This window comes from Heloderma suspectum, chromosome 4 (assembly GCF_057233095.1).
Source record: "Heloderma suspectum isolate Gila_16-S chromosome 4, 16-S_ref, whole genome shotgun sequence".
Classification (NCBI taxonomy): domain Eukaryota; kingdom Metazoa; phylum Chordata; class Lepidosauria; order Squamata; family Helodermatidae; genus Heloderma; species Heloderma suspectum.
The window spans coordinates 230,396,493-230,418,479 of record NC_139461.1 but is presented as its reverse complement, the minus strand read 5'-3'; the positions used below and the strand labels follow the sequence as shown (position 1 = coordinate 230,418,479).

The window sequence follows — 21,987 nt, the reverse complement described above, 5'->3', positions numbered from 1 at the left end:
AAACGAAGTTTATGCCATAATGTATTTGTTAATCTTTAAGGTGCCACAAGATACCCTGTTGTTTTTGCTGCAAGGGAGAGAGGGGGGTATTATTTATCATGGGGGCTGCTAAACATCGTATTTCCATGAGGATATTAAAGAAGCAGGAATTCCATGTAGAAGAAGAATTGCAGTGCTAGGCAGTCTATAGATCTATGTATTTCTTTTAAAATGTATTAAATATTCCAGAATGGATGCCCACATATCACGTTAGGCCAAGATATGGAAGCATCTCTGATGCCTTGAAATAAATCATGGTTTTCAGTCTGGATTCTCCGTTAGATATCCTATCTTGCCTAATACTATTTTATCCCCTATGCTGTTTAACATCTACATGAAACCGCTGGGGGAGGTTATCCAGAGGTGTGGGCTGAGGTGCCATCAATATGCGGATGACACCCAGCTCTACCTCTCTTTCTCATCAAACCCAGGTGAGGCAGTGGCTGTTCTGAATCAGTGCCTGGGCACGTTAATGGACTGGATGAGGGCCAATAAACTGAAACTCAATCCAGACAAGACGGAGGTACTGTTAGTGGGTGGTTCGTCTGCCCGGCTAGGTGATATTCAACCTGTTCTGGAGGGGGTTGCACTCCCCCTAAAGGATCACGTTCATAGTTTGGGGGTGCTCTTGGATCCAGAACTGTCACTTGAGGCACAGCTGAACTCAGTGGCACGGAGCACTTTTTATCAGCGTAGGCTGGTATACCAACTACGCCCTTATCTGGACAGAGATAGCCTAGCTACAGTTATCCATGCTCTGATAACTTCTCGTCTGGATTACTGCAATGCGTTATATGTGGGGCTGCCTTTGAAAACGGTCCGGAAACTTCAGCTGGTTCAAAATAGGGCAGCAAGATTGTTAACAGGGACTGGCCTGCAAGCTCATATTACGCCAGTACTTTTTCAGCTGCACTGGCTGACAGTCCATTTCCGGGCCCGATTCAAAGTGCTGGTGTTAACATTCAAAGCCCTTAACGGCTTGGGGCCAGGTTACCTGAAGGATCGCCTCCTCCCATATGTGCCTGCCTTAAGATCATCGTCAGCGGCCCTTCTCCGTGAGCCCCTGCCAAAGGAAGTGAGGCAGGTGGCTACTAGGAGGAGGGCTTTTTCTGCTGTGGCACCCTGGCTCTGGAATGAGCTCCCTAGGAGGTTCACCTGGCACCTACATTGTATTCCTTTCAGCACCAGGTGAAGACCTTTTTATTTTCCCAGGCATTTTAGCTTTCTAAACTTTTAGCTTTGCTGTTTTAAAAATTTGTATTTTAAACTTCTGCACTGCTGCTAGGTTTTATTGTGGTTGTATTTTTATATTGTGGTTTTAATGTTCTATATATTTTAAATTGTTTTATTGTGTGTTGTTTGGTTTTAATTTTTGTGAACCACCCAGAGAGCTTCGGCTATTGGGTGGTATAGAAATGAAATGAATGAATGAATGAGTGAATGAATGAATGAATAAATAAATAAATAAATAAATAAAACGTCGTCCTGATCAGGTTTTCAGCCAAGCAAGTCCTTTATTCACATGATAGGAAGCAAACTGAGACATGGATTCAGTGCAGTCCCTGGGCATGACTGCACAAGAATTTCCCATGTATTTGGTATGGAGCTTTTGGAAAACACAATGTGCGAATGTGCGAACTCTCCCCAAGTTCTGTTTGGTTGTTCTTGTTTCCATAGCTTAACTTCTGCTGTACCCTTTTTCGCAGCCTGCAAGAAACCTGACTTACTTCTGAGTAGACATAAAATGTAAGATTGTGCCTTAAGTCTGCAACCCTTGGCACACTTACGTGGTAGTAAACCCCATTGAACTCAATGGGACTTCTGAGTAGACATAAAATATACGATTGTGCCATAAGTCTGCAATCCTCGGCACACTTACTTGGGAGTAAGCCCCATTGAACTTGATGGGGTGCTCTGACTCAACAGAGGACGTTGCTTCTGAGCTTGGTGGGGTGGGGGATCAGATGTGTCTCCCTTCGTTGCAGGGAGGCATTTTATCCTCTTCTCCCTCCAACTGAGAAATGTGCTCAAGCATTTACATGGCAGGCACCTGGGAATCGAGAAAAGGCCTTCCTCAGTAAGACTTGAACGGAGGCAGGAGTTGCAACTGCAGGCGATTCTTGCCCTCGCGCCTGTCAAATCTGCTCCTACACACCCCGCTCCCATCCTCAATGCCTTCGTCATCCTGACCGTGCGCCCCCAGCAACCAAAAACAGATGCTCATTAGCAGGCAGATAGAGTGGCTTCTTCCACTATTGGAGAATTTCATGGGGAGGTCATGCCTCTCCTGTTCCATGGGCTGGAAAAAATACCACATTTATTGCGTCTGGGGAAAACACGAGATAGGCTGGGGGAAATTGAGGGAGACGCCCTGGAGGGTAACTGTGTCACCTAAAGTGCCCATAAACTTCCGTGAGAGAGCAATCTCAATAGCAGGATAAAAGCTCCGTGTGATGAATCCCCACGTCTGGAAGCACTGAAAAAGAACATCTAATTCTAGGTTACCTATTAATTTTTGTGAACCGCCCAGAGAGTTTCGGCTTTTGGGCGGTATAGAAATGAAATACATACATGCATGCATAAATATTACCACATTTACAGATGCGTTGCTTTCCCTACCCCTTACTAAACACACTTACTGGGAACTATGTTCTAGTGAAATCAGTGGTCTTAATTCTTGTTCGTAGTTTTCACTCAACAGATACCTTTGACTGATTCAGGATTTAGCCCTCTTTTCCCTCTCTTGTTAAACACTTTTGAAAAGGACAGGGAAAGGAAAAGAAAGGAAAGGAAGGCAAAGGGCATATCAAAATATGGTGCTGTGTGTATATTAATGTTTCCTGCTGCTCTGCTATGCAGAGACCAGCTTAGAGAGTACAGATATCTGTCAGGGAGCAAACATGATGGGCCACCCATCAGCCTTTCATTAAATAGCACTTGTAGTCTCTGTAATTCTATCAATAGAGTAATCCGAGCTGCTGTGGTCTCGGGATTTGATAGAACAGCAGGAGCTGGGAAATGAAGACTGACATTGTTAACAAAGTCATTTCTGCCACTTGATGCTGAGGGAAACAAGCAGAAAAACAGGACAACAATGTTTATTTGTCTATCAACAAGAAAAGAGAGAAGGAAGGGGAGAGTAGCTAAGTGTGAAGTCTGGGGTGGCACAGTCTGTATACCCTCCCCACCCCCGGTTGCCCTATATCTAATCAATTCACTTTGATATTGTGTCCATCTTTACATTTATCCCAGCATAGATTGCATAATAAGATCTAGATAATCAAATGCATGACTTAAAACAAAAGACAAAAAAAACCTAGGTAGGGCCCTTTGTTTTCCCTCATTCATTCAATCACAGTTATTTTCCACTGAAGATGGTGGGTGATGGGAGAACCTTATTCCCAATGGAGAGAAATTCAATGGACAGATTTAAAAATCAAGATCCTAATATCAAGTCCTTAGCAAGGCAACTTCCTGAAACACGTAGCAAAAGGCTAAAAGACTTAGCCTCCAAGTGCAGGCGGATTAAGGATGCATACAAACAGCCAGTGATAGGAGATGAGAGAAAAGGCAAAGTGAAAATTAAGAGAGAAATAAAGATTAAGGGAGAGGGCAGAATACTTCTTTAAAAACCAAGTTGGTGGGTTTTGCAGGCTTGCAATGGCTCTGAAGTTTTAAGGCTAGTGCACAGGGGCATTGCTAAGTACTTAAAAGATCTGGGACACAGGCCCATAACACAAATTTGCAAGTGCTTATATATCAGAGGTGGACTTCTTTCTTTTTGGTCAGAATTGGAAGATAGTTGCAGGCATAATCCCCTTAGGAGGGGATTATGCCTGCTGTGTGTCATAAAAATAGATATTTTGGTTTTTTGTGCTATGTGCCTTTATATTTTGATTTTCTTTGAAAGGAACTGATAACTTTTTTTTATTTCCTGGCAGAATTGGATGAAAATTTCAGGCGTAGTTGCCCCATTTGAAGCAACTATGATCACATCTGTCAAACTGCAGGGCGATAACCATAGGGGATTTTGTGCAAGAACAGCCCTGACATTGTGAGGGTCTCAGAAGAATAGGAGCAGGGGCTAGGGAATTATGATGCTTGACATCCAGTTTAAGGCTTTTTCGTAGCAAAGCATGGTGGCACTGGGAGAATGGCCATCTCGTGGTCCCAGCCTTGCCCTCTCCCAAAGCACAGTGATTGGAGTCTATGGTAAAATGTGCCCTAGGACTAAAAGGAAGACCTGTCAGCCATGCCGTCACAGTCACTCCTCCTGCAGCCCTTAGAGAAACTGAACCAAAGTATGTTATTTCAAGACATAAAGTCTGTCCGATTCTGCTTGGGCTTCAGACTTGTCCCAAGTCAATGCACATCCCTAATATTTATATATGTAAGAGAAAAAGAGGTTGGTGTAAAGTGGCACAACAGCAAAGCAACAAGGAGGCTCTGGATCCACTGTGGATGCAGACAGGCTTAAGGTAAAATGTATAAGAAAGACAGAAGGACTAACAACAGACTATTACACATATAAAAAGGTAAAGGTGTCCCCAACCAGTCGTATCCGACTCTAGGGTGCGGTGCTCATCCCCGTTTCTAAGCCGAAGAGCCAGCACTGTCCGAAGACGCTTCCGTGGTCATGTGGCCAGCATGACTGAACACCGAGGTGCACGGAACGCTGTTACATATTTTAAGCTAAATGTTTCGGCTTCCGCCCTCATCAGTAGCTGTACTGTTATAGAATTACTATAATTTATTTACATTTCACCAGTGTTAGTGAAATAAAGAGTGCTTCTGAGCATATGTAAAATGCTTTTCTCACCACTGAGCTCTTACAGCCACCCCCTCCCCATTCTGTTTCCCTCCAATCCCTCCTCATTTTTCTGTCCTCCAGCAACTCTTCATAAACACAGATGTTTTGTTTTCATTTTGTGCAAGTCTCCTCTACCTCCTCTTTGTTATGCTCAAACTCTCATTGCTGCCTCCTCCCCATAAGTTAATTTGTGCCAAGACTTCACCAAACTTCAGCGAATTCAGCGGATTCAGCGAAAGAGTCTGTTTTCAAAACTAGGGCTAAGTTATGGAGTACTTTTCCCTCACCACTGAAACTAGAGTCCATGCAAAAAGAAAGAAAAAATGACAAACATGCATAGGATTGGCCTGAAGGGTTTTCCAGTTCAGTGGACTGGAATTGGGTGGGCAGTTTATTAAGCCTGCAGTACCACACTCACAACTCAGGACATATTTCTGAGTAAACATGCAGAAGATGAGGCTACAAACCTTCCCACAAAAGTAAGTTGTCCTGGAATCCTATGTACACTTTCTTGAGGTAAGTCCCATTGAACATAATGGGACTTACATCTGAGTAGACATGCATAGGATTGTATAAGTTATCAGTATTTATCTCCCCTCCACCTACCAAAATTTAACTCCTATTTTCATTCATAGGAACATAGGAAGCTGCCTTATACTGAGTCAGATCCTTGGTCCATCTAACCCAGTATTGTCGACATTGAGTGGCAGTGGATCTCCAGGATTTCAGGCAGGACTCTTGGAGATGCTGAGAACTGAACCTGGAACCTTCTGCATGCCAAGCATGTGCTCTGCCAATGAGCTATGACCCTTCCTATTGTTGGCTAATGGCAACTGACAACAAAACAGCCACAGATTCCTTCCTCTGCAACCACGTGAACCCACTTTTCACAAGAAGGAAAACAAGGAAAAGAAGAATGGTGATTTGAAATGGGGAGAGAGCAAATTGGTTCCTTTTAGAGGGGTTGTACTTTAGAGGAATTTCGAAGGGTGTGCAGGGTATATTTAGGATGATTGCATATACTTTAACTTTATGAGGTGAGGTGGCTGAGGGCTTTTGAAAACTGTAAAACCTGTTTAAAAGCCCCATCACTTTCTGGATCATGACAGCACATCGTCCCAATCCTCCTTTTGCAATAAGCTGCTGCCTGCAGCTATATGGGAGAAATTGAAATTGAGGAGGAGAAAGACGTTTGTGAGGGCTGATTAAATCTTTTGCTGTGTTGAACCTACTAATCTTCTGCAGAAGCCAAAGGCTCTAGTTTGGGGCAGTAAAATGCTGTGTGAAATACCAGTATTTCACAGGGAGCTCTTCCTGCCCTTCTCCTTCCCTCTTCAAAATTTCATTGCCCATTGCTGGGAGCTTGCTTGCATGTAAGAGCAGAAAAGTAGGGGGAGAGAAAAAACAATGTGCAGACTGTGGAAGGAAAGGTGTGAGTCTCTCCTCTAGTTTAAAAGGTTTGTGCCTTCGTGCTACACTCCCTATTTGTCTACTAAGGGAGTGAGTGCTAAGGTCTCCTAGTAACTGCAAGGCTACTGAGCTCAGAGGAAAGAAGGAGGCTGTATTAAGGCAGATGATGGCATTGTGGCAGCTCTAAAGATCCAGGGCACAGCTCTGAAGATCCAGGGCACATGCCCAGGTTTGCCTCTCTATAAAAATGCCCATGCTGGTGCAAGGGATCCATGTTTTCCCATAGTTAAGGCTGTCCAATCTAAAGATTTTGTCCCTTTTTTTTTAAAGAAGCAAAATGGTGGAGGACCGTTTCTTTACACAAGATGTGTTGAGCTACAGCAATGTCAAAAAGTACTCTGGTGTCTTAGGGTGCCTCCTTCCCCAACAGGTTTCCTCTCTTGGCTGAAACAGATGTGATGTGAAAAATCCAAGCCGATCTCCATAGTAGGGTTGGTTTTTTCCTACTTAAAAGCAGCCATGGGTAACTTCAATTTTTATTGGTGCAGTAGTGCTGGAGAAGGAGGCATTAACTCTTAAACTCATGGTGTTTTCCTATCCCCCCACGCCACCAAAGTACCTGCTATTAGATCCCCAGCAGGGCTAATAGCAAGTTGGCAGAGGGGGATTCTGATATTTTTTTTAAAGCCAGTGCAGAGGTACAGGAACTGGAAGCTGGTGGCTCCAATGTCAGTGGGGTGGTGTATCCACTCCGCGTTTCAGTTACAACTCTAAAGGGGCTGTCCAAGGGGCAGAGTCAGAACTCTAAAGGAGCTCGGATAGATCCTTTAGAGTTCTGACTGAAACCCAGAGTGGATTCACTGCCCCGCTGACTTCAGAGCCACCAGCGTCCACTGAGTGAAGGTTACCTGTCCAGAGCTCTACAGCTCTGAGCAAAATTGGAGGCCCCTTCTTCCCACCAAGACCTACTTTATCATGGAAAAGAAGAAGGCCTGAGGCAAGGTAGTGTTTCCATGGGCCTCCTGCATCATATCTGTTTTGACCTTCTGTGGTTAATATATAAGAAGAAAAGTGCAGGTGCTAAAGCCTGGTTTGAAACCAAATAGGGTGGATTTGTCCAGTCCAAGTCTGGTTTTCAAGACAGAGAACTATAAGAAGGGAGAGCAGAGAGGGCCTTGAACTTGCCCATCAACAGTTAGTACCTGGACAGCTGATGGGACAGGCACACAGGTCACCTGGTCCCTCACTATAGTGAGATACATTGTATTTCTAATTAAATTGCAGCAATTATTTCCACTCTTGCATCTATGCATATCAATTAGATGCATATCTATGCATATCAATACATTTTATGCAAAATCATATTTTCTTCTTTTTTTGGTGATAACTTTCCTCTCTCTTATTTTGGCAAGATGCAAGTGGCTACCTTAAAAGCAAAGCTATCCACTAGATTGAGACACAAAGTGATGGAATGGGCTTATTCGGTGCTGAAAGCAAAGCTCTCTGCACGTGTACTCTTTTTATTTTTCACATCCCAGGACAAATAGGCTCAGGAGTTCCACAGAAACCCACCTCTGAGCTTAGCATGCAACTGAGGAATGAGGAAACTTGTCCCAGGGACAAGAAAGAAAGAAAGAAAGAAAGAAAGAAAGAAAGAAAGAAAGAAAGGTTCTGTGTTTAGCCCTGCCTCCACTTCCTTCTCCTTCCTCTGTTGTTTCCCGTGTTGAATGTTAAGACTGTAAGCTCTTCACAGCAGAGACCTGTCCTCTAATACAAATACCACACACAATGATGGCATAATAAGAATAAATAGGTCAGGCTCTCCCACATCAATATCGCAGATGAGGACAGCAAAAAGCTACATGCTAGAATAGGGGAAGGCAACCTGGTACCCTCTATATGTCTTGGACTGTGAGCCCCAGCCAGCATGGCCAGTGGTCGGGGCTTATGGGAGCTACAGACATCTGGAGGGCACCAGGTTGCCTACCCCTGCACTAGAAGCACCTAAACACCCCAATCTTAAACACAGGAGCTGGAAATAGGTTTCATATTACTTCTAAGTAGGCTTAGGATAGTAGCCCTGCAGCAGAATCCTATATATGCCTTCTCAGAAGTAATCCCCATTGGGTTCAGTGGGGCTTTCTCCTGGGTACTTGGGTATAGAACTGCAGCCTTAGCATCTAACTAATTTATTTTGGCATGATCCACTGCCAGGGGCAACAACTTGCTATGGGCTCGTAGAGTTCTGGGAAAGGGGATATCTTCAGTATGAGTAAGTATATTTCATGGATTGGAGAGCTACATTATAAAAGTGATTTGTTTAAAACTTTGCACGCTGGATCATGTCCCAAGTAGGTCTGCACACCTTGAAGGTCAACAAGCCAAATGCAGGCCACCAGTGGTGTATGACAGTATATCATGTGCAAAAAGGGGGAGAGGTGCATTTCAAGCATCCAGCAGGTCTGAATCCATGACTGGCGAGCTGAGTTTGTCTTGATGGGTCATACATTGCACAGAGTAAAGTCCAAAAGATGCCTATTCTAGGGTGACAGGTTAGGTGGAATGTACATGGGGATCTACTGGTACATCTCTAGGTGATTTGCAGTAGGTCAGCCAGGGCTCCTGACTCCCAACAGGTTAACATTAGGGAAAAAACAATGATCTGCCATGGCTGGCCATGTGCTAACCAATCATCTCCAAGTGTCAGTGTTGGTCACCTATAAAATATGTGTATTAATTGACTGCTTTTGAGCAGAGGTCTTTGTGCAGCTCTGCTGGCCAGTTTTAGAGTGTGGTGTTAAAATCCCTGATCTGTAGCCAGGCAGCTATTGATTTTGTACTTGTGTATGAAGGATGTCCTTGTCTATGATTTATGGAGTGTAAAAAGGAATTGTTCCTGTCCCCTGATCTACCATTTTAGCATCACGCTCTGACCTGAAGTCACTATTTTGCCCCTGGCTCTGGATGGTGGACCTTGGGATTTTACTAAAAAAACAAAGTCGATCCCACAAGCCTGGAGTCTGCCCACCCCTGTTCTATGCCAGTAGGACATGCTGTGGCATGCTGGGAGTTGTAGTCCAACACATCTGGAGGGCACCTGGTTGGGGAAGGCTGTACTAGAGAGGATTCATCTGCTCCCTGTGCAAGCTCTACTGAAATGAATGGGAGCTGTGCAGGAGTACATACATACGGTCTAGATACCAGACTGGCTAATGGATAGATAGATACACATAACTGAAAGATGATACAACAAAGTTTATCCCGGAGATACGCATTCCATGACACATTATTTTAAGCAGTGGTTGATGCTCTAAAGGTGGAATTTTCCCTTCTGTCCTGCACGCATATTCAGTTTGTTTCAGAAGCCATCAGATATCAACATCAGGTAAGTGAATACTGTGTATTTGCTTTAAATTTTCAGTAGCATGAAAGATGGAAAAGGGGTTAAAAAAAACTAACCACTCAAAAAGGAAAGAGGAGATGGAGGAAAAGCAAACCATTTATTTTCCCCTTAGTGTCTGAAAATTGGATACATTGAAAACAAATGCTTAAGGATGTTTCAGTACAGTGTGCTTGCTAGGACTTAGTTTCCAAACTTTTCAGATTATATATTACAATTAAAGTAATACTGAAAGCAGGTTAAAAAGAACTCAACTGATGCCCATAACAGATTCAGGGTTATAAATGATCACAGATGTTCCCATCGGCCTAGACATACCACTGGAATTCAAACTCTGGTCAATTTTTAATTTCCATCATTAATACCACTAATTATACGTTCCTTAGGAGATGATCCAAGATTTGGAATTAAAAGAGGAAATCTAGTTCATCGTAATCCACTCCTTTCAATTAAGGCCATAATACATGGAGCAATGGGATTGTTGGTCAGAGCGATAACATTACAAATTGCTCCCTTTGAACAAGTTCCCAGGTGCCAAGTGCTCTTAGACAGCACAGAAAAGGACAGAAAAGAGACAAGCCTGTGAGCTGTGTTTTATTTCCTCCCAGATTAAGAGCTTTTGCCAATCAAGGAGTATTTGAAAATGTACCTTTCAAAACTGAGGTCACACTTCAATCCTGCTGACCACCTCCACTTGTTCCGTAAGGATACGTGCAGAAATGAAAGTAGGTTACACAGCCTTGCAGCCACATGGGGCATCACGATCCCCAAAGTAAAACTGCTTCATGTCTGACAGGCAGATTTAAAAGCTCTTTCTGACTGGCAAAGATCACCCAACACTCCTAAATAAACATTTTCTGAACTAATGTCTTTTATAAAACCAAAGCCTTCCTTGAAGGTATCTCCCCCTCCCCCTTCGTTATGCAGAAAAGCTGAGAAAAATAGCAACAGAGTGATGGTTGGCAGAGTTAAAATCAGCGATAAAGAAAAATCAGTATTAGTTTCCATCTCAGGAGAGGATTTTCTAAAAAATCTCAGCTGCTTACACCCACAAAAATGTGTAATGTAATTCAGATTTGAAAAGGTTCCCACTGTACATTTTTTAAATGAAGGGTTATTGTAAGCTTTATTTTAAGTACTATTTGACGTAATGGAGCCTCAATATCAGAGGCGTATTGTGTTTCTGGCTAATTATTCTGAACTTAGTTTCAAGTAGGATGCACTTGATATAGATAACTGACAGTTAATTCTTTGGAGGAGGCTATATAGTAAGTATCTCACTTCAGAAATAAGCAAATACGTAAATCTTCCTTTAGTTCACTTTAAAATTAAGTAAGATTAAACGTATGTATTGATACATTTTCTGCAACTGATTCATTGGATTTATCTATTCATTTTTAAAGGGGGGTAATTTGATTTTAATTTGAACTAATGCCTTATTAAAAGGTACTCACTGCTTATGCATGGTTCACCTTTTCAGTAATCCTTTGCAGCTCTGTTAATACCATTTAAAATCCCCCAAACATGATTTGTACTAGTCTAATTGATTAAATAAAAGGAAAATTGTTAATCAAATGAGAAACCCCATTCTAAATGTTTCCACCAACTTGCCTGCCAGAGACACCAGAATAAGATAATTCATGAATCTGAATTTGTCCAGCAGATTATTAAACCCAGTCCTATGTACTTGCTAATAGAGCGAGTTTTAGGATGGGATGATAAAACAAAATTAATTAGTTGAAGTCAAAGAAATAATAGTAATTCTCAAACGGGAGGATAAGTAGCATATTTATTAATAATAAATAGTTTGTACATAGAGTTCTGTCTAGAATTAAATATCTCATTTGAAAAGAGAACTCCTAGAGAGTTCTTTAATGCAGGGGTGTGGGACATGTCCTCCTCCAGATGTTGGACTCCAATTCCCATCAGCTCCAATCAGCATGGCCACTGGTCAGGGATGACTGGAGATGTAGTCCAAAACCGGGGAGAGACACAGGTCCTCCAGTCCTTCTTTATCATCACTGTTGTAATGTGATTATGAAACTTTTCCAAGAAAAGGCCCTGATCCTTTTCTCACATAAGGATATGTGCACTTTTGCTGGGACTATAGGAAGGCTGGAGTCCTTTGCACAAACAAGCAAAGCAACCGCAAACAGGATATACTGCACTAGTAAATCATGTGTCTGCTAGCATGTTTTTCCCATTTTATTCCACTCCAGCCATCTATTTTTGGCAGACCTATCAACTAATTACATATTTTCACAGGTGATATTTTGGAGATTGTTAATGAAAAACAGTCTCTCTCTATCCAAAATAGCACAGACAATTTATTCTTCAGAAAAGCATCTGAAGCTCATTACCTAAAACAAGAGATATACATAGATTGCGAACACAAAGGGCGTCCAGTGCTGATGGCATTGCTGCAAAGGACAGCTCTTATTTAAAACCCTATATTGTCATGTGATTAACCCCCCCTCCCCCAATAACAAACAAATCAGTTCGCCAGGACAAAGCATTTCTACTTTCTGTCCGAATATTTAGAATTCAACAAAAAGCTGAAAATAGATTAGGTAAACTTCAGTGCTTGGGAATACTTATAGATACTTATCTCCTAGATTCATATCTGTGTATGAAGACAAGATCTACACTCAGAAATGGACAAGTCCCATCAGCTACAATTCACATCAGCCCCAGCCTGCAAGGCCAATGGTCATGGATGATGGGAGTTCTAGTCTAAAACAACTGGAGGACACCAGGTTGGGGAAGGCCGCAGTATAGCAAAACCCACTTCTTTCTATATTGGAATTATTAAAACAGTAAACATATGTCACTTGCAAATTGTGATCCTATACCCACTTTCCTAGGAGTAAGACCCATTGAACGCAATGAGATTTACTTTCGAGTTGACACGTATAGCATTGTGCTGCCAGTCTATAGGTTAAATTTAATTCCTTATTTCCTTTATCACTTTAAAACGGGCAATGACAAGATTTCTAGAAAAGTGTTGATCCTGCAGCAATCAAAGAAAGTCCACCATGTCTTGTATATAATAGCATAGGAAGACATCTACTCCCTCATCTGAGTGAATCAGGTGAAATATAAAAGACTGCACATGTTTGAGAAGGAATCTATCTTTAGTTTAATACGTTTATAGTCCACCTTCCTTCCATCATGGTAGCACAGATGGTGCTCCAGTCCCAAGTAGTCCTCCCATACAGGCATTGACCAGATCCAGACCTGCTTAGCTTTAGCAAGGCGGCTGCATTTTGTATCCTCATACTGTGTCTATTACCCATATTATGCATATACACAGGTAAAAAGGTAAAGGTGTCCCCAACCAGTCATGTCCGACTCTAGGGTGTGGTGCTCATCCCCGTTTCTAAGCCGAAGAGCCAGCGCTGTCCGAAGATGCTTCCGTGGTCATGTAGCCGGCATGACTGAACACTGAGGTGCACGGAATGCTGTTACCTTTCCCACTGAAGCGGTGCCTATTTATCTACTTGCAATTTCTTGCTTTCGAACTGCTAGGTTGGCAGAAGCTGGAACTGAAGACGGGAGCTCACTCCGTCATGCAGCACTCGGGTCTCGAACTGCTGTCCTGCCGACCTTCCAGTCTGCAGTTCAGCGTCTTAACCACTAAGCCACCACGGCCCCGGTATATACACAGGTACAGAGACATAATTTCATACACCTTTTGATGGGTATCAATTATAAAATCCAGACACAATAATCCTTGTCTCCGAAATTCTAACATCAAACATTTGTGTTGGTTGAGGTTAGGGAGTCCTAACTGCATATCTTATCTACTACCTCCTTCATCAGTTGAGCACACATTTCACATCTGATATGACAATCAACATTTCATGAATGAGACAGAGAGAAACCAGGACACCACCATGATGACACTGTCTCCTCAAAAACCTACTCTGCATTTTGTACCTCTGGGAGCATATGCCACAGGTTTGCATGTTTTACACATACAGTACATGCCAGTCATGGGTTCACTGAAAGAAATACTACTGTAGGTCCCCCAGCTTCCTAATGATCTCTTCATCTGATCACAAAACACACACACAGTATTTTCTTGCTCATATTTTCTTACTAGGATAATGTGTGATGTGTAGTTGTATGATGATGTGTAGGTATGGATGTGTGACACAATCAGAAGGAAAGTGCCAACTTTCCGCCATCTCATCAACATTGTATTCTTAGAAGAATCCACTAGTTACCAAGCAGAAATGAACTTTAAGACACACTAGCCCCTGTGTTCACATCAGTCTTGAGATTGATCAGCCAGGCCCCAAACTAAGACAGGCCTCTTTTAAAGGAAGTAACACTGTCTGAAGACTTGGACGCTTGAAAGGACGCATGGCCTGGACCTCCTTACCTGGGAGAAGTTCAGTCCATTCAGAGGATGGCATTGCTCTTCTACCCGCTCCACAGCTCCAGTCCTCTTCTTCATCCTCTCAGCCTCCTGAGCCAGGTAGAGGTCCAGTACTGGCACTCCACGGGAACGGATATCAGTCTCAGTTAGGGAGTTGACCATCAGCATCACCCAGACGGGCCGCTTGCGCTCCCAGTTTCCAGCAATTGCATTGAAGAGGTAATCGGCATAGAGTCCTTTGCCCCGTTGATCCGGAGTCATCCAGTGAGGCAGCATCAGCTTGACATACTCAAGGTGGCGCTTGAGGCGGTGGTAAAGATCCCGGGGAAGCACATCTTGCAAGTTCTCCCCATGGGGCAGCAGCTGACAGCTGGCCAGGCCTGAGATGGTGTAAGGGTCAGTGAGGTCCAACTCAAAGTACACGCTGGAGCTAGCTTGGAAAGCAGCCTTGGAGTTCTCAGGAACGAAGTCCCACACACGGATGTAAGGCACATGGATGGTGCCAAACAGGTAGGCAGGGGGGTCCCTCCGGATTGTCCAGAGGAAAGAGTTCAGGTCTCTTTGCTAGGGAAAGGGAATCAAGAAAGGAAGAGGGTCAGTTCTGGGAACAACGCTGAGACAAGTGTATTCAGGACCAGCTAACCTGAAAATAAAGAAATAAATGGTGCAGACAAGAAAATAAACACATAAATGGTGCAGATAGGAACTGTGCACGTGAATGGTGGTTGCACTTCTGAAACGATTTACTCTTAAGTTTGCAAATAAAAATTGATGACCATCATTTTACAATAATCCTTCCTAATTCTCACCACATGGACATCAAGGTAAATTTTATTGAGATTAACATAAACATATTTAGGAACAAGATGGGCCTTTGGATATTTTATGTGTAGGGAAGTCAAGCCAGACTGCGAACCAGAGTTCATGTGGGCTGGAACTGTTCTACTGAAATCAATAAAACTATTTCAAAATATCTTTCTCTGGGTTAAGTGGTTACTGGATTGCATCTGTACATTCACATAGCCTGTGATTAAACAAGTAGAAACCATACATTCCAGAAAGAAAGATAAAATACAGACTGAATATTGAAGGACACTTAACTCTGATTAGTTAAGTTACCGTTTGACATCTATGTAACTGTCCTTTGTAGTAGTACAACTGGGTGGATTATTATCTTTTTTTTACAACCTTATAGTATGGAACCACAGATAGATATCACTCAAGAGAAATAAATGAATGCAAGAGCAAGATGTTGTTTGTGTGGCAATCGGGATTCTTATTTTTGTATTCATGTATGTATGTGTAGTTTAGAGAAAGAGAGACTAATATTAGGGAGACATACACACATATATCAAGAAGTACTCTGATCAAAAGTATCTTCTTATATCTAGCTATTTAGGTGGGCCTCCATGCCAAGGTCAGATCTTCTGTTCATGTATTCCTTTATTTGATATGCATAACATATACAATGTAAAGTTTCAGTTCAGAGCAAATTTGTGTGGGTACATAATTTGCATGTGTGTGTAGACATATAGGGGTCATTTTGCAGGGATGGTCTCTTGCACAACCCCCCATAGGCTGTCCTCATAGACTGTCCCCATGGACCATAATTTATCAGTAACACATATAACCACCCACTATGCAACCTACAGCCCTATCCTGTACATGTGTACTCAGAAGTAAATCTTCCTATAGTCAATGGGGCTTACTCCCAAGTAAGGGCAATGTGTAGAACCAACATAAATCCTAGAGTACACCTATTGACACAAATAGGGCTTAAGTTAGTCAGGACTAAGTTAAGTTCCACTCATTTCAATGGGCCTACTCTTTAGTAGGCCTTGTGAGATTTTACCCATAGATTCCCATTTAACATAACTAGGCTGTGGATGTTGCAGTTAATAAGTGTACCTCCTTCAAAGATCAAGATTTGGGGGGATGCATTTATAGAAATGGCAAAAAAAAAAATTGGGCACACGAAGTTACCTAAAGGATCTACAGTTACAGAATATGAGATTGTGGGCAAGGAAAACTTGACAAACATAACAGAAACAGGAGATAAAGAACACTTGCCACATCTCAACCAAGTAGCCAGAGTTTTTGAATTGCTAGCATTAACAGTTTCGGCGACGTGTCGTTTATGAACCATTTTATAGGTTAGATATAATATATAGTTTTTTAAGGACACCTCCAGACAAAAGTACAAGTGCTACCCGGCGAGGGACCCGGAACACATGGCAAGCAACACATCCTGACTGCTGGCCAGGGCGAGTGTTTTAACATTGAATTAGCGCAGCGTGCCAGGGGCTGTGCTGCCGGCAGAAGCCAGACAGAGGGCTCATTTCCACAAAACGTGGACACTGGATTTCCCTCTCGACCTCCCCCCCCCCCCCCCGCTCCAGAGGATTCAGCGGAGCACTCGTCCCGCCCGTCTGCCTATCCCAACCTGGAGAGTCGGAGACGCCGAGCTGCCATCATCGGCCAGCTGAGCGGGAAGTCCGAAAGAAGCCATCCCTGACCCGGCGCCGAAAGGCCAGCAGCTTTTGCGGCCCGCCAGGGGAAGGCATCTCGGCCAGCCGCCTAGGAAAGGGGCACCAGAGTGCAACACCTCCCCCCCCCCGCCCCAATGATGGGTCGTCACTGGGGATCCCCGAGGCAGGCAACCTGGCGCCCTCCCGACCTGTTGGACTACAAGTCCCATAAGCCCTAGCCACCGTGGCCAGGGATTGTGGGGCTTGTAGTCCAAGCCCTCGGGAGGGCGCCAGGCTTGCTGCCCCTGTCGACTGAGCAGCAGGACCCCCCCCCCCGCCGCCCCGCGCCAGGATCGCCTCCCCTTGACCTGGCGAGCGGCGCTGCCACATTTCCCCACCAGCCCACCCCCGGCCTCCTCCCTCCCTCAGCCCGGCTCACCGATCGGGGCAGCTCACAGCGCCCGGGGCCCATCTGCTGCCGCCTCCTGGGCTCTGGGCGAGCCGACGCCGGCAGGACCCCCCCGAAGACGGCTAAGCACATCAGCGCCAGGTGGGGCGGCATCCTGCTCCTCCCGGGGGACCCGCCTTGCCGGCTGGCTTGGGGGCGACTCTCCGCCCGGTCTTGCCGTGGGTGCCTCGATCCCAGCCGGCCACAGTCCCGTCCGCATCTGACAAGTGCAAAAAAGCGAAGAGTTCCGCCGCCGCCGCGGCCCTGCGGGCCCCCCTGGCCTGCACCGTGGGGCGCGGCGGGCTCAGACGGCCCCACGAGGGGGATCCCCGGGTTCCCGAGCCTCCGCCATGCTTGGGGGGCAGATGGGACTCTTCAGAGCAGCCACTTTCTACGCTGCCCGGAGTTGGTTGGTTGGGTGTCTCCCCCCCTTCTTTTCCCTTCGGCGTTTAGAAGGAAGGAGGTGGGAGAGTAAAGGGTCCCCCCCCCCCCGCGCGCTCTCTCCCTTGGAAGGGTGGTGGTGGAGGTGGTGTGGATCCCGGGTTTTAGATGGCGATAGGTCTCAGGAATGCTATTTGAACAGGCACGGGAAGGCGGGCACTGCTGTGGATGTCATCATGTCAGCTTCGCGCACGCAACTCTGGGGAAGCCAGGAGGCAAGACGCGGGGGAAAAAAACAACCCCCCCCCCGAAAAAAAACAAAACTAAAACTTTACAGCAACTTCCAAACTTTCCTTCCCATCCCGCCTGCAACTTTTAAGCCGCCAGCAGGGAACGACTCCTGCCACAAGAGGGCGCCTGATTCACAAGCAAAGCTCGGCGGAGCTAAAGGTAAGCCGGATAAGGCTCCCAAGACGGAAAAAGGTATTTAAAAAGCTGCCAAGGTTGTGGTGCGCCGATCTCCTCCTCCTCCTCGTAAGCATCATTCTAGGGCAACGTCGCGCTCTACAGCAATATGCCGGCGCCAAAGACACTCTTGACCCTGAACCCTCGTGCGTGTGGGGAGGGGGGAAATGCTTTGCAGCACTTTCTCGCCTCTTTGTTATTCTTATTAACACATTCCGAAGATGCTCTTTGGATCGTTCCCAAACTAGGCCCTAGTGAAGGTGAGCCGCGACCAAGCGAGCCCCTAGAAATTCAGAGGGGCCCTCGTTCTGCTCTATAATATTCCTGGCATTCTGTCTACAGCCAAGACTGGCAGTTGGGTCTAGTGCCGCTGTCATTCTGAACAAAGGGCGGCCCAGGACACTCTCTTAAGGTAGCACACAGGACCATTTTGCCATGGTACCACTTCAGAATGCTGACAGGGGATTAAGTCACAGGTTTGAATGTTGTCTTCTCAAGTCAAAAGCTTCCTGCATGTGGATAGCTAGCATGTCAGGGATAAGGCTAGGCTGGAAGCCTTCCTTTTGATGTGCCAGCTTTCTCAGAGCAGGGCCTTTTGATGCTTATACTTTTTGTTAACTACTGTCCTAAGGCCTAAACAAAGGGGGAAAATGGATATGATTATTAATTTTACTGAAGACTCCTCAATATTTTTAATATTAAAAATGTTTTTAATGTTTAATACTGTATTTTTTTGGATATTCTTATTGTTGTGTTTTTGTTGTTTTTGTTTGATTTTCTGGTTGTAAACCACCCCAAGGGTTTTTGCCAGTTGGATGGTATACAAATCTAATAAATACATAAATATTGATTATACTGAGGCCTGCTAATCTAAAGAGCATTGTAGAACAAATTGGGAGATTTTGCACAATTTTTTTTTGTGCACAAGCTGCAAAAGTTGACAGGTCAGTAATTTAAAGCACACGCGTGCACGCGCGCGCGCACACACACACACACACACACAGCTAAATTGTAGGTACTTGAGTTTGATTAACTCAAGCCAAAATCCGAAGCATATTTATTTGGAGGATTCCCAAAGGCCTCCTTGTACCTATATTGGATTATAGGCCCCAAATTAGATACTCTTAAGTATGTACATTTATGCCTCTATATTCGTATACACCATTCAATTAAAGGTCAGGCTGGGTCAACAGTTTGGCCAGATGACCTACCTTGACTCATGAAACATTACTTAGCCCAGCAACTGCTTAATGCCTCAAATATTGCCTGCTTCTGTCAGCAGATTCTGGCACTAGAGAACTTTGCCACCATAGTGGCAGAGACCAAAATGGGCGTGTTGCTAGATGCTTGAAAGAGCATCTCAAGCATCTAATCCGAAGCTCAAGCAGTGGACCTAAGCCAATCCAAAACTCCGAGCCGTGCTAGAACAGGAACTAGCCATTCACAGTGTCTAAGAAAGGATGCCATAAATATTGTGTAACGTATTTCAGTGCTTACAGCCCAATTCTGTGCATTTTTATTCAGAAGCAAATCCCACCATCTTCAGTGGGGCTTACTCGCGTTTTAAGTGTGTTTGCAGCCTTAATATATTTTCATGTGGCCTAAAATCGGGTCCAGGTTGCGAGTTTTTCCTACGTGTAGCGAACTGTTGTTTGTGGCCTGAGTGGACCCATTAAAATAAGTGGAGCAAAGAATGACTAACTGTATACAGGATTTCCAGTTTGAATATGCTTGGTAGATGCTTGGTCACTGTGGTTACAGTGTTAAACAACTGTGACTACATAGAATAATTAATGAAGGTTTGATGTTAAAAAAACCAAATCCAGATTGTTTTGCTTGGATCCCATTTCTGCTTTCTAGACGGGAAAACAATATCTGCAATATCAGAGTAATATATGTAAAACAAAATTAAATTCATTTACTCATCATATAGATCCCATAGGTCTGAGATGTACAAAGAAGAGATGTGGTCATGTATTTTATATTTAAATTGTTTCTTTAAAAGTGAATGATTAATAGATGTTTTTATAAAGTGTTAAAGATTAAGAAACATCTCAGTAAATTATTACTCAGTTGTATTGATTGTTGTAGACTTCCAGATGCAAGCTCGTCAGAAAATGGAATTTAGCTCATACATTTATGGCAGTTATCCCATCTACTAAACAAATTTGTTAACACACTTTTAGGAGGAGTGTTTTTAATTTTCATTTGGATCTGAGTGGCTGTGTTCTTAACTATGCTACTTCCATGGAATTGTTAATATTGAAATGAATTGCACTTACTACAAAGGAAATACTGCAGTTTTAGAACTGCAGTATTAAAGAGATTATCAAACTGAGAATTTTTTTATCTATATAGAAAGCTATATCCTGCCTTTCTAGTGCCTGTGCACCACTCAAAGCAGTCTCAACAATAAACACTCACAAACCATACATCCAGAAAAATCCCCCCCCCCCAATACAGAGGCTGTATTAAGTTGCTATCAGTAAACTGTCTAACTGCCCCTACAAAAACCTCTTCTTCAAGAGATAGCAAGCAACACTGAGCATTATAATGGCAATTTTCATTACTTAGGGCACAATCCTATGCACTTTTAGACAGAAAAAAGTCCTACAACTCCCAGCATGCCCCAGCTGCTGGGGCATGCTGAGAGTTGTAGGATTTTTTTCTGCCTAAAAGTGCATAGGATTGTGCCCTTATAGATTTTTTTTGATGTCTAAAATGAAAGATAATGTTTTTGTCTTCCTTTTTAAGAAGTTATGTTTCTGTTAATAGGTGGAGTATACAAATCCAGGAGAATAATATTAATCTGGGAAATGTATCTAGTTTCCTTTCGATGCCACCCATTTCCATCTTCTCTACATTTTCTGCCTCATATTTATTATTGATAGAGTTGGTATCTGATCATTTGTTTAAAAAATATGCTCAGACCCCATTTCTTTTTTGTGGCATTCTCCTTGGGAATAGTTTTGATTCAAGGTGATAACTTTTAATGATAATATTGATCATTAGTTCCAAATTCCTACTAAACCCAACCTGCCTGCTCGTTGCTGCAGAGTTACCTGCATAAATATAAGATAAATGATCATCTGCAATAGAGCCAGAACTTGTGGCCATTAAGGCAGATTGTTTGGCTGCCAGCTGCAAATCTGAGCATGCATCTGTTACCAACAAGCTCCAGTTTTGCAGGCAGCAGCCCTTAAGAGCTTTCTCTACCTGGAGATGATAAAGAAGTCTGCCAAGGTTAACAAGCCCTCCAGCAACAACAACAAAAAGAAGAAGAAAAGAAGAAGAAAAAGAGAGGTTATCACTGGTGACTGTGAAGTGTCAAATATTTGCACAATTTACAAAACAAATAGTTGCTGTTCAACTGGCAGTTGTAACAAGGGGGGCATGTTTTTGTTTTTTTTTAATTGGTAGTAACAATGAAAAAAATATGGAGCATTTCTCTGGAGCTGAACAAGTGGCTGTTTCCTAAAAAAGAGGACTTCAACTGCCATGGAACTGGCTCAGCTAAGTTTTGTTTGTACCATATGGATCTAGTATTTTCTAACACACACACACACACACACACACACTCAAATCTACTTGGAAGCCACACCCTTTCGAAGTGCTCCTTCCTATGTGTAGAAGAAGACTGGTTATTTGGAAGTGTGAGCATGCTCTGCCCATGCTCAGAGATACATTGTTCTTCAAATCAATCTAGCTTGATCTGTGGCCTTAAATGGCAGTTCCAGAGCTAAGCCTCACAATGAGATCTGGTTCCAATTATGCCCTTCCTCAATTAGGAATTTTAAAAAATTCTATACTGCCTAGTTTCAGTCCAATATGACATGTCCTGGGTTTTTAGATTTAGCTTTCCCATAGATCAGCACAGAAAACAATGCAGTTTGCAGAAGAAGAAGCTTGCAGGTTATTTGCAAAAACCTCAGAAGCTATATCAGCAACCCATTTATACATACCCAGTCATAAATCTGAATTTTACCTGTATTGATCCATAGGAACGATGGTCTTATGATGCCCAGGATTTCATGGCATCTAAAAATGAACCAAATGTTGTATTTTGTTCATACTACATAGCCAGTTGCTTTTAATATAACAGAAAGAAAGGAGGAACAGGAATCAGATGAGGAGATGGCTGCACAACTGTCCTATTACAAAGCAATGGTTGGTTTTCATGGG

At 43.5% G+C, this 21,987-nt stretch overlaps 1 protein-coding gene across 1 annotated transcript in view; it reads right to left on the bottom strand.

Moving 5' to 3' along the window:
- The window catches only part of TRABD2B (TraB domain containing 2B), a 381,394-nt gene extending 363,793 nt beyond the window's left edge, over positions 1-17,601 (bottom strand). The window contains exons 1-2 of the mRNA XM_084848270.1: positions 16,951-17,601; positions 14,047-14,607 (exon numbers count right to left, since the gene is read on the bottom strand). Coding sequence (XP_084704396.1) covers positions 14,047-14,607; positions 16,951-17,073 — 684 coding nt within the window. The 5' untranslated portion in view covers positions 17,074-17,601. The remainder of the gene's footprint in view (positions 1-14,046; positions 14,608-16,950) is intronic.
- Positions 17,602-21,987: the final 4,386 nt, after the last annotated feature.